Genomic DNA, 12,951 nt, shown 5'->3' with positions numbered 1-12,951 from the left:
CCAGTCTTTCGCCACCTGCGTTCAGCTTTTTGACACTCCTTTTTTTCACCTCTGACTGGTGGAGCACTTCTCCACGGAGACATTTTCTTCCCAGAAACAACTTTCACTTGTGAAAAGATTACCTTCATTATCATTCCGTCCCCTCAATTACCTATTGTATAAGGGGCTACCTGGTTGAGAGAACACAATCCACAGATAGATTGGCAAAATAATACTATTATGGTGTGGTCTAAGACTTGTTCTGCCTCCTGTCTGTTTTCTGCCTGTTCCCCTCCTGACCCAGTCAGTTCTATCGAGGAGAACTACCCAGATCTGGTTAAGGTTCCATCTGAATACCATGATCTCAAGGAGGTGTTCAATAAGTCTCGGGCTTCTAAGCTTCCCCCTCATCAGCCCTATGTTTGTGCTATTGATCTCCTCCAAGGCACATCGCCCCCTAGGGGGCGCCTTTACTCCCTGTCAGTTCCTGAAAATCTTGTTATTAGGACTTATGTGGAGGACTCCTTAAAGGCTGGCATCATCCGTCCTTCTTCATCCCCTGCCGGAGGTAGATTCTTAGACCATGCATTGATTACCGTGGTCTTAACGACATTACGGTCAAGAACCGTTACCCACTCCTGCCAATGAACTCTGCCTTCGACCTGATTCAGGGAGCCAATATTTTACCAACCTTGATCTCCTTGACGCTTATCATCTTGTCTGAATCAGAGAAAGGGACGAGTGGAAGACACCCCCACTGGACATTATGAGTATCTGGTTTTGCCGTTTGGACTGACCAATGCCCTAGCTGTTTTTCAGGCATTGGTCAATGATGTCCTCAGAGACATGGTGGGACATTTCGTATATGTCTACCTCGATGGCATTCTGATCTTTTCACAAAGCCTAGAGTCCCACAAACTCCATGTCCGTTCTGTCCTTCTCCGCCTAATCCAAAATCACTTATTTGTCAAGGCTGAGAAATGCGAATCCACACCACTTCAACCCCCTTTCTGGGCTTTTTTATCTCTCCTTACCAGGTCACTATGGATCCTACTAAGACCCCAGCAGTGTCCGATTGGCCCACACCATCTGACCGCACGCAGCTCCACAGGTTTCTGGGCTTTGCCAACTTCTACCGTCGGTCTATCTGAAATTATAGTCAGGTGGCATCTCCCCTTTATTCACTCACCTCATCTAAAGTGCGTTTTGTGTGAAATGATCAGGCTGAGAAAGATTCACTAGATTAAAGTCTTTGTTCATTTCTGCTCCTGTTCGTCGCACCCCTGACCCAGAGAAGTAGTTCATCGTGGAGGTCGACACCTCTAACACCAGGGTAAGCGCTATTCTCATCTATTGATGGTTGTGTGCACCCTTGTGCTTTCTTTTCTAAGACTCTCTACGGCCAAACAAAACTATGATGTTGGAGATCGAGGACTTCTCACAGTTAAGCCTGCCTTGGTGGAGTGGAGACACTGGCTAGAGGGAGCTATTGAGCAATTCATTGTGTGGACCGATCATGAAAACTCTGAGTACCGTAAATCTGCTAAAAGACTCAACCCCCCACAAGCCAGGTGGGCACTATTTTTTGGACATTTTAACTTCTCCTTGTCTTACAGACCCAGGACCAAGAATGTTAAGCCTGATGCACTCTCCAGAATTTATGAGAGATCTAACTCCAAGACCAGTAGTGTGTAGGAATTTATTCTTCCAGAGGCAGTAAGACTCTCCATCATCATGTTGGACCTTGAGAGAGAGATCAGGGATGCCACCCAGAATCTTCCTCCCCAAGACTTGTGCCCAGGAGATCACTTGTTCATGCCGGACCACCTTGTCCAGAAGGTATTGTTGTTCTGCCATAAATCACGGTGTTTTTGTCACCCTGGGATCAATAAAACCTTACAGGTGGTCCAGTCTCAGTTTTGGTGGCGTACCCTGACCAGGGATGTTAAAGAGTTCATCTCGTCCTGTCAACAGTGCAACAAAGCCAAGTCTTCTAGACGTCCACCCTCGGGGTTGCTGTAACCTCTACCCATTCCGTCACGCCCTTGGTCTCATCTCGCAATGGCCTTTGTCACAGGTTTGCCCACATCTAATGATCATATTGTCATCCTCACTGGTTTTGACAGGTTATCTAAGATGTTCCATCTGGTCCCTCTGCAGAAGTTCCCCTCAGCTAAGGAAATGGGAGAGATTTTGGCACATGAAGTGTTCTGTCTCTATGACATTCCCACTGACATTGTCTCCGACAGAGGCCCTCAGTTTGTCTCCTGTTATTGCAAGGAGTTCTGCTCAATGTTGGGTGTAACTGTCAGTCTGTGTTCTGGTTTTCACCCCAGTCTGATGGACAGTTTGAGAGGGCTAACCAAGAGGTTGAGACCAAGCTGCGTGTCCTTTGTGACGCCGATCACACTAGATGATCACACAACTTAATGTTGGTGGAGCACACCATCAACTTCCTTCTGTCTTGCACCACTGGTCTGTCCCCCTTCTACATTATCCATGGATTTTACCCACCAGTGTTCACCTGTCAAGAAAAAGGAGCTAAGGTTCCGTCTGCTCATGCTGCTGCCATGAGATGCCAATGCATTTGGGGAATGGCCAGAAGAACCATGACTGCCATGTCGGAGGTGCAGGCCAGAGCGGCCAATCGCCGGTGCGCTCCTGCTCCAACGTACCAAGTTGGACAGAAGGTCCAAAGATGTCCGCCTGAGAGTGGAGAGCAAGTGGTGAACCTGATGGCAGTCTGCTGTCAGGAGCCGGACTGTCATGATTCTGCACCGTTTGTCTGCATTAGTTCTGTCTGCCTGCTCTGTGCTGCAGCAATTAGGAGGATTCCTTTCACCTGCTCCTTCCCATCCAGCTCCCTAATTATACCTCACTTGCTCCACCTGTTCTCCTCCCTATAAGCAGTTCTTTGACAAACACAGTGCCATATTTTCGAAAGCCTTTTGTGAGTAGTTGTCCAGCATTCCTTCCTTGTTTGCCTGCCTGATCTTGATCTCGTCTTTCCCTGATATGCCTTGGCCACGTCAGATACCTAATTGGTTTCAGCTTTCTGGACAACAATGTTTCTGCCTCCGGACCAACTCGCCCTGGCTAACCCCTGGATCTGTCAGCCTGAATCTTCCTCCCCTTCATTTCTGTTCCCTGGACCATGATTCAAGCTTCTCCCTGTTGCCCATATCTGCTCGCACGGCTCTGACCCAGTTTCTGTCCCCTGACCACCGCAACCAGCTCAGTCACTGGGTTTCTAAACCCAAGCACCCGTGGGACGCTTCCGTACTTTTGCCCCATCAAAACTCTGAGGAGCCAAAGATCAGCTTCCTGGTTCCCTTACGGATTCTGAGAAGGTTAGTGGCTTTTCCTCTGAGATTAACAATATTCTCAGTTCTCTGCTCAGCCACTAACCCATCTGTCTGCCTTAAGAGGTTCCTGAGTCTGCCGCTGGGGGTTTCCTGCCTGACGACATCCAGAGCTTATGATAAACTTTTTGAATCTTACCTGTTGTGTCCAGTTGAAATTTCAGGTTCTCAGAGTGACTCATTACACTCAGGGGTATCTGAGTTTATGATGTTTTTAACCACTGTCAATGTAAATTTGCAAAAGTAAAACACACTGGAGATCATCCGTACAGCCTCGGATTTTCTTATTTATGTCATTTTGTTTTTAACTCTAAACCCGAAAAGCTCTGTTATGTTTTTATCAGCTACATGATAGACATGGGTGTCCACTGCTCCTGCTGGTGGATCTGACTTGGCCATCTTGACCATGGACTGTCTGATGCACATTGGACATGGTGTGCAAGCATGCCCACTTGACGATGAAATCTGACGGGGGGGCACAGAATTTGCTGGAACAAGAAAAATAAGAAACACAGTAACACAGAATCAGTAACTGAACGCAGACAAAACTAAACTTAACGTCTTACAGAACATGACATTTCCAGTTGCTTTGAACTTTATAATTTATCTGGTCTGGCTGTATCTAACTTATTCCCACAACCCATGATGCTACATGTTGAGTGAATTTGTTCTGGAACTTTGAGGCAGGCAGTCTTAAATGCAAAAAAAAACTGTCTCTCAGTTATGACCCCTGCAGGTCTCCTTGTGGTTGGTGTAAGAATTTACCTTTGTTCTGCAGCTCTCTGATCAGTGTTATATGGAACACCTGGGGACTTGGTGAATTCCTCAGTTATTTAAAGCTTGACTAACCTGTCTCTGCTCTCCTCCAAAAGTATGCAGTCTTACTTTTTGTTTCCACATTACACTTACACATACAGTACAGACCAAAGGTTTGGACACACCTCATTCAAAGAGTTGTCTCAATTTTCATGACTATGAATATTGTAGCTTCACACTGAAGGAATCAAAACTATGAATTAACACATGTGGAATTATATACTGAACAAAAAAGTGTGAAACAACTGAAAATATGTCTTATATTCTAGGTTCTTCAAAATAGCCACTTTTTGCTTTGATTACTGCTACGCACACTCTTGGCATTCTGTTGATAAGCTTCAAGAGGTAGTCACCTGAAATGGTTTTCCAACAGTCTTGAAGGAGTTCCCAGAGATCCTTAGCACTTGTTGGCCCTTTTGCCTTCACTCCAAACCATCTCGATTGGGTTCAGGTCCGGTGACTGTGGAGGCCAGGTCATCTGGCGCAGCACCAAATCACTCTCCTTCTTGGTCAAATAGTCCTTACACAGCCTGGAGGTGTGTTTGGGGTCATTGTCCTGTTGAAAAATAAATGATGGTCCAACTAAACGCAAACCGGATGGAATAGCATGCCGCTGCAAGATGCTGTGGTAGCCATGCTGGTTCAGTATGCCTTCAATTTTGAATACATCCTCAACAGTGTCACCAGCAAAGCACCCCCACACCATCACACCTCCTCCACCATGCTTCACGGTGGGAACCAGACATGTAGAGTCCATCTGTCCACCTCTTCTGCACTACACAAAGACACATTGGTTGGAACCAAAGATCTCAAACTTGGACTCATCAGACCAAAGCACATATTTCCACTTGTCTTATGTCCATTTCTTGTGTTCTTTAGCCCAAACAAGTCTCTTCTGCTTGTTGCCTGTCCTCAGCAGTGGTTTCCTAGCAGCTATTTTACCATGAAGGCCTGATTCACACAGTCTCCTCTTAACAGTTGTTCTAGAGATGTGTCTGCTGCTAGAATTCTGTGTGGCATTGACCTGTTCTCTAATCTGAGTTGCTGTTTACCTGTGGTTTCTGAGGCTGGTGACTCAGATTAACTTATTGTCCGCAGCAGAGGTGACTCTTGGTCTTCCTTTCCTGGGGCGGCCCTCATGTGAGCCAGTTTCTTTGTTGCACTTGATGGTTTTTGCGACTGCACTTGGGGACACTTTCAAAATTTTCCCAATTGTTCAGACTGACTGACCTTCATTTCGTAAAGTAATGATGGCCACTCGTTTTTCTTTACTTAGCTGCTATTTTCTTGCCATAATACAAATTCCAACAGTCTATTCAGTAGGACTTTCAGCTGTGTACTGTATCCACCTCCTGCACAACACAACTGATGGTCCTAACCCCATTTATAAGGCTTGAAATCCCACTTATTAAACCTGACAGGGCACACCTGTGAAGTGAAAACCATCTCAGGTGACTACCTCTTGAAGCTCATCAACAGAATGCCAAGAGTGTGCGGAGCAGTAATCAAAACAAAAGGCAGCTACGTTGAAGAACCTACAATATGAGACATATTTTCAGTTGTTTCACAGTATATAATTCCACATGTGTTAATTCATAGTTTTGATGCCTTCAGTGTGAAGCTACAATATTCATAGTCATGAAAATAAAGACAACTCTCTGAATGAAAAGGTGTGTCCAAACTTTTGGTCTGTACTGTACATTCACCACTGTTTTTAGGAACATTAATTTCTAGGTTAATTTAAATTGAACCTGTATACATGATGGTCTCTAAAGTTTTATACTTTAAAAATTACATCATCATTAAAACTGCACCATCATCTTTCATAGATTGCGGGGATGACCTGAAGAGATGGACTCTGATTTCATAAGCGGGTTCATAGCTACTTATTTCATAAGCTGGTTCATAGCTACTTTGTCAACACAGCTGGCGAAGATGGTGAAGAAAGGAGGTGCTATGCTTTCAAACAGCAGCATTAGGTGTCAGTAGCAGATGCTGGTCTTCAGCCTCAGACAGATCCTCCAGTCATCATGCAGAAGCTGAGTGTCCGCCATAGACCCCCAGAGACGCTGAGCGTCCGATGGGCGGGACAAAGCCCAGCATTTATCCAATGACTCGTTTCGCTGCAGCCGAGGCTGCCCCATAGACCCCCAGAGACACTGAGCATCCGATGGACGGGACAAAGCCCAGCATTTTTGCTTCGCTATTGAACTCATTGTCTAAAGTACTGGAGCTGTGGGAATGAGTGAGAGGAAAGTCGCGTCGTTACCAGTGATAAGAAGCTGATTCTGAACAAAAGTTGTGCGCGTTGTAGCGCATATTTAGTCAATGACATGTACACACAACAGTATATACTTGATCACTTTTTTTTTTTGACATTTTAGGGGAAGCTGAGCTTCCCTTGCAGTCTTAGAGCAATTGCCACTGTTAGGTGTGTATTTCACTATTTTTAAATGGTAATTTTATTTTGTAAGTTAAAAAAGTAGTCAAAAAGGGAAATACCAAGATTTCACTCACCAATGACGTATTCACAATCAGAACAGGACATGACTATGTCACTCATCATTTCTGTGGGCTTTTGGTTTACGACATGAAAAGAGCACATCTGCAGGGCTTTTAGTGGTTACCCAAAATTTTGATTCTTCAGCCAAATTTATCTGGAGTCCTCTTAAATAATAATCCATTGATCCCAAGAATATTCCTGTTTCATTTTGGGTGCAACTCACTGCATGCCATTAGGTACAAAACAAATTGCTTTGCTGCAACTGAAGCTATCATACCACAAGTTGCTCCACGGTCAAACCTACAGCAGGACTGCCAGGAATAAGATAAATCTTGAGCAAATTAAGAAAAACAAAATTAACTTGTACTGATTTCCTGACTTATTAAGATATGCAAACTTAAACGGCATGTTTTCTTGGCTTTCCCAGTTTGGCTAAAAGAAATGGGTGTTGGTATCAAATGTATAACCCAGTGACACATTGATTACTCCTTAAATGTTCCCAGATTCACTAATCAACTTAAAAAAGGTCAAGTGTAAAAGAATAATAACAAAATGCTTCAATTCCAGTTATTTAACAGAAGCTGATAGTGGATCCAATACATGGAACTAGTGATTTTAAATTATTTCTTAATAAAGGATTATTGTGCCACTGAATAGATTCACTTACTTAATAAACGTCAACTCTTTCAAAAAAAAAAAAAAAAAAGAAAAATGGTGTGAGAATATTAGTAAAACATATGGCAATGAAAATTACTTTAATTCTATGGTTTTACCACATTGATACTAGGGTTGTATAAATAAGTGTGATAGGATGTACATTCCTTTTCTTTTTCTTGATTGCCGATAGAATAAATAATGCATAACCTTTGTGACAAATAACTGTGGAGTTTTAGAAATGTTGGACATTTTGAGCATCATCATTGTAAACTGCCCAGTAAACATTGCCTCAATAAGTTCATTTTAAGAAACATAGTCTCTTTAAGACAGTCTTTCTGTTCAGCAACAGGACAGCTTCAGCAGCCATGGTACCTCAAGGCCATGCACTTACATTTCTCAAAAGGGCACACGTCAAGCTGGATTACTTTCCCATTGCGCCTCATTTCAACCAGCTTGGTTTTGGCAAAAATAAATGTTGGGCTCCTTTTATTTATTTATTTTTTCACCCTCTCCAGGATTGGTGACATCATTATCGAGTGTCTATTTTTAGGATAAGTGGCTGCTTTTGGCTTGGAAAAACTCATTCACCACGCTGCGTGGTTCTTGTGTGAAACACAAGAGGGTGCTGTTTCCCTCACACATCAGATTCCATGTGTGGGAAAAAAGTGCGGGAAAAAAGAGAAATCAACTACATAAAACAGACATGCGTGATAGAAAAGACATTTAGTTGGATTCTTACTTTTGTTATGTCAGAAAAATCATATATGACTAGTCAAAAGCTGCAACTGAAACTGAAACAGAAGCTTTTAATTCCACTAAACTGTACCAAGCATGATTGTCTTTGAAGATGTCCTCATCTGGTATTTTTCCTTCTGATCTGTTTTGCTGCTGCTCTGAAAGAATCATGTGCAAATTCTTTACATACATTTCCCTTATTGCTTTTCGTGTATTTTAAAAAGAGTTGCTTGGGTGCTTTAATGGACTGTCTGAGCAGTGACATTATTCTGTCACAGCAGGGGTTTCCAGACATAATGGACCTTGATTAGTTTGACACAAATGCCTGAGAGAGAAACATGTTTTTTTGTGGTTTGTTTTGTCATTCTTCGTAACAATAAGCTGTCATAATTTTGTTGCTTTGATTCTTTAGTACTGAGCCGACCGAAGGCTGTAGGGGCCCTTAACAGAGTACTACGTACATCTTTATATGAATTTATATACTCCATATAATGGTATGGTATGGCTGCTAGTGCCAGATGGACTCGGTCAGAATATTTCGGAAACTGTTAATCTACTGGATTTTCACACAAAACCATCTCTGTGGTTTACTGGAAATGGTATGAGAAACAGGAAAGTAACAACATACAAAGCCTGAAAGAAGATAGGATAGGGTACAGCAGTAGAAAACCATACTCGGTGCCTCTCCTGTCACCTAAGAAATTAACACATTTTGGGCCCTTTGGTACACGCTGAATATCTTTAAAAACCACAGCCACCCCTTTAGGACACCAATGTATCCATCTTCTTTCAGCTTGACAATGCACAATGTCGCACAGCTCAGATCATCTCGAACTGTCCTCTTGAACATGACATTGAGTCCACTCCAGTGTCCTCCACAGTGACCAGATCTCAGTCCAATGGATAACCTTTGACACGTGGTAAAACAGAGGATTTGGACCATGTATGTGCAGCAGATACATCTGCAGCCACTGCATGATGCTATCATGTTAATGTGGGCCAAAATGTTAGAGGCATGTTTCAGACACTTTAAAGCATTTCTGGCAGTATTAAATAGGGGTAAAGTTTATAACTAACAAGGTGTACCTAATATATTTGCTGGTGAGTGTACATGTACCATATCCATTATTTTAGTTGTTAATTATTTTGCAGCTAGATTATTCTATTAAGTGTTAAGATGGGGCATAAACACAGGTGGGCCATAAGTAAAATACTTTTTTTAATTAGTCAAAAAGTCTTTACAGTCTGACTGCAGCGATTCATGTTTGCCAATTTTAATATCATCGATCATAAGACATTGTACAAAACATATGTACATGAACTTGCTCGAGTGACAATTTCAGTACTCTTACAGAGCCCTATGCAGCTGCTTGTTGCTTATGCCTTGAGCCAGCTCTGGCTAGGTGCATCATATCTATGCATTCAACCTTACATCAGAAACCAAAAGAGGAAAACTATAATAACAGCTTTGACTTATTTATCTGATTTTAAAGTTTTACACGGATGTTAAGCTCATCATCGGCTTATTTTCGAATAAATATTCTTTAAATTTAGCTTTGCTTGAACCTGCAGCTTGTTGCACCAGCGCACCTCCTTCCCCAAACCCTGCACCTCCACCCTCTTTCCTCTCTCCACCCCCTACTCGTCCGCCTCCTATTTTCACTCCGCTGTCTTTTTAGCGCTGCAGGTTGAATCCATTGCCCTTATTTCCTGTCACATGGCATGGAAATAGGATCCTTGTTTTCTACTTACTACTCTCATCTCCGCGGTGTCAGTGTTCTAGTGTAGGTCAAGTAAATGCCGTGACGCCCAGACTCTTTATTTTGAAACGACTCTTGCCCAGACTCCTGCCAACCAGCCAGCCAGCGAGCCAAGCAACCGGACGCCAGCGTGCGCATCAGGCTGCACTTCACCTGAGAGGATCAGCCACTTCAGACTTTTTACTCAAACCATGGATTCCTGGAGCGCCACCTCTGCGCTTCTCCTAGCTGGCTTTATCACCTCGGCGGCTTTTCGTCATTTCGACAGCGGTAAGTGGAGCTGTCCCATTCTCCTTTTGGTCCAAATGAAAAGCGCCAAAGTTACGCTTCAAGCATCGAGCAAGCTGGTGTCTAAAAATGTTCCGAAAGGACATACATCGTAATGCGTAAAGATATGGCTTTAAATTGGATTAGAGCATGCAGCAGCTGGCTGTAACTTCATTTTATGCCTTGATACAATCCCTACCTAAATTGCACGACGTGTTTAGTGAAGATGTTTACAAGGTGAAGTCAAAGCACGAAGGAATATCAGCTGAGATAAAGTTGGTGGTTGAAAGTGACTGATCTGATGGGACGCTTCGCTGATCACTTGTCCCCAATCCGTATCCCATACGCCTCAGTCACCCCTATTAAAAATAGTTCCCATAACTCTGAAACATAGTGGATGTGTTTGTTAGATTGTATTTTAAGAAAAATATCAATTCCACCCAATAAAAGGCAACGATTTTGACATAAACCTTCATCTTTTACGCACACTTTCCTCCAACGTCATGCGCACCCGTGTTTACCTTCTTTGCTTGAACAGCAAGCAATCTGTTTAGCTTGTCTCATTTTCGTTTTTACCGACTGAAACAGAATATGTCTACTTTCCATAATGACACCGTCACAACCCGCACAGCGCTGCTGGTTTTTGTTAATCTCACTGAACCATCCAGACATCGGTCAGCCTCGGAGTGAACCTCAATCATCTGTTATTATCCATTTAATTCTCCACCGAGCTCAAATAAATACGCAGGAAAAGGGAAAAAAAACGAGAAAATGTTTGCGTCTTTGCGCAAAGCTTCAAAGTCCCCAGCCGGATCCTCCCGGAGCGCGTTGTGTTTTTAATGTGAATATCTAATAATGGTGACCGCATAAACCGCGCTCTTCTTTGCTGTAATTTTCGCCGCGTTTCATGTCAGAGCAGCAGATCCTTGTGCTTTCCTATTTAATTTTTTGGTCTCTTAATTATAGCCTTGGATTTCAAATTAGAGGGTCCACCATCTGGACCAGTGCGTAAGTGTTCCCATGTGTACCTATGTATTAACAAAGTATTTAAAGCAATGGTATTCCCCTCATAACACTAGGAAGGGGAGGAAAGATGAAAAAAAAGTTCATGTTTAGTTTAAGTCAGTTTTGCCACAGTGAATTTACAGTAAAACAATAATTCACTGGATGTGTAATAAATCAGTGTAAATGCAGGTGATGACTCATGAGGTATTATAGATAGAGTTAATATGTTCAGTCTGTGTAGATATTACGCCAATGTGGATGTAAACCTCATCACTTAAAGGACAAAACTCATCTGAAATACATTAAAGCCAGTGCTGCTCTATTTTACCTAAAGACCGTTGTTTTTCTCGTATGTCTACGACAAATAAGCAAAAAAGTCAAGCAGAATTAGTTAAATATGAATTGATTTTCTCTTTGAGGAACAAGACAAAAACAAGACAATTTATTACAAATACCCATGAAACTTCTTTGATCTTATTGACACCAAAAACTTAGAATCCTATTCAATTATTAGGAATTCTTCAGCAGGTGGCAATTTTTCTTTAACTCGTACACCGGAGACGTGGATCATCTTATCAGTGTTAGCCAGCTGCTGTTGCTTTTGTGAAAGTGCATCTAAAATGATTACGCTGGAGAGATTTCAGTGTCCCGGTAGACTGCAGAATTGCATCAAGCAGAAGTCTAATAAATGTTTTTTTACCACAGGAGAGAAACATCACTGAGTTTGTGCAGTGGCCACACACGCGGAGAAGTACACCGACATACACACATTCACAAGGCTTTATTTGAGACAGCATTATTGAAGCAGTGGGGCACTTAATCACTTTTTATACCACCTACAGGACCTTGAAAAGGTATTCCTACCTCTTGGACTGTTGTGGTTTTTTGGTCAAGTTGTAAGCACAAGCTTTATTTTATGGAGAGTTTATGTGCTAAACAAAAACAAAGTACCACATCATTTTAAGGTGGAAGGAAAAAAATGAACAGCATCATGAAGACCAAGGAACACAGCAGATAGGTCAGAGACAAAGTTGTGGAGACGATTAAAGTAGAGTTAATATATAAATTAATATCCCAACCTTTAAGCTTCTCGAGGAGCACTGTTTAAGTCATCATCTAATAATTCACTAAAGCACAGCTGCAAACCTACCGAGACATGACAATCCATCTAAACGGACAGGCCAGGTTAGAAGAACCAAGAGGTGTATGGTAACTCTGGATGAACTGCAGAGAACCACAGCTCAGGTAGAAAGAATCTTTTTTAAAGTACAAGTATTTGTTGTGCACTCCAAAATTTTGGCCTTTATGGAAGCGTAGCTAGAAGTAAAGAAAGAAAAGGAAGCTGATTCCTGCTCACAGTTTCCAAAAGCCATATAGGGGCACAGCAAACATGTGAAAGAAGGTGCTCTGGTCAGATGAGACTGAAAAATAAAATTTTGGCCGATAAGCAAAATGCTTTGTGTGGCAGAAAACTAATGTTGTACATCACCCTGAACAAATCATCCCCATAGTGACACATAGTGCTGCAGCATCATACTGTCGGGATGCATTTCTTTAGCAGGGACAGGGAGGCTGGTCAGAGTTGATGGTGAAGATGGATACTGATAAATACAGGGCAAAACCAGAAGAAAACATGTTAGAAACAAAAGACTTGAGACTTGAAACATACAGCCAGTGCTACAATGGAATGGTCTAGAACAAAGCATATTCATGTGTTGGAATGGCCCAGTCAAAGACCAGAAAAAAATCTTTAATTGAGACTCTGTGACAAGACTTGAACATTGATGTTCATAGACAATCTCAATCTGATTTGACCTATCTTGAAGTTTTTTTGCAAAGAAGAATGTTCAAAAATGTACTTCTCTAA

General features: G+C 42.3%; 1 protein-coding gene and 1 long non-coding RNA gene across 3 annotated transcripts in view; both read left to right on the top strand.

The window, feature by feature from the left end:
• Positions 1 to 2,913: 2,913 nt before the first annotated feature.
• Positions 2,914 to 3,610, top strand: LOC124878571. The gene is made up of 2 exons (XR_007040824.1): positions 2,914 to 3,329; positions 3,406 to 3,610. It is a non-coding gene; the product is annotated as an uncharacterized LOC124878571 (long non-coding RNA).
• Positions 3,611 to 9,720: 6,110 nt separating this feature from the next.
• The window catches only part of kremen1 (kringle containing transmembrane protein 1), a 92,088-nt gene continuing 88,857 nt past the window's right edge, over positions 9,721 to 12,951 (top strand). For both annotated transcript variants that reach the window (XM_047382676.1, XM_047382675.1), the window contains exon 1: positions 9,721 to 10,082. In XM_047382676.1, coding sequence (XP_047238632.1) covers positions 10,004 to 10,082 — 79 coding nt within the window. In that variant the 5' untranslated portion in view covers positions 9,721 to 10,003. The remainder of the gene's footprint in view (positions 10,083 to 12,951) is intronic.

Source organism: Girardinichthys multiradiatus, chromosome 12 (genome assembly GCF_021462225.1).
Source record: "Girardinichthys multiradiatus isolate DD_20200921_A chromosome 12, DD_fGirMul_XY1, whole genome shotgun sequence".
Classification (NCBI taxonomy): domain Eukaryota; kingdom Metazoa; phylum Chordata; class Actinopteri; order Cyprinodontiformes; family Goodeidae; genus Girardinichthys; species Girardinichthys multiradiatus.
Note: the sequence above shows the minus strand (reverse complement) of the source record. Positions and strands in the feature narration are given on the sequence as shown.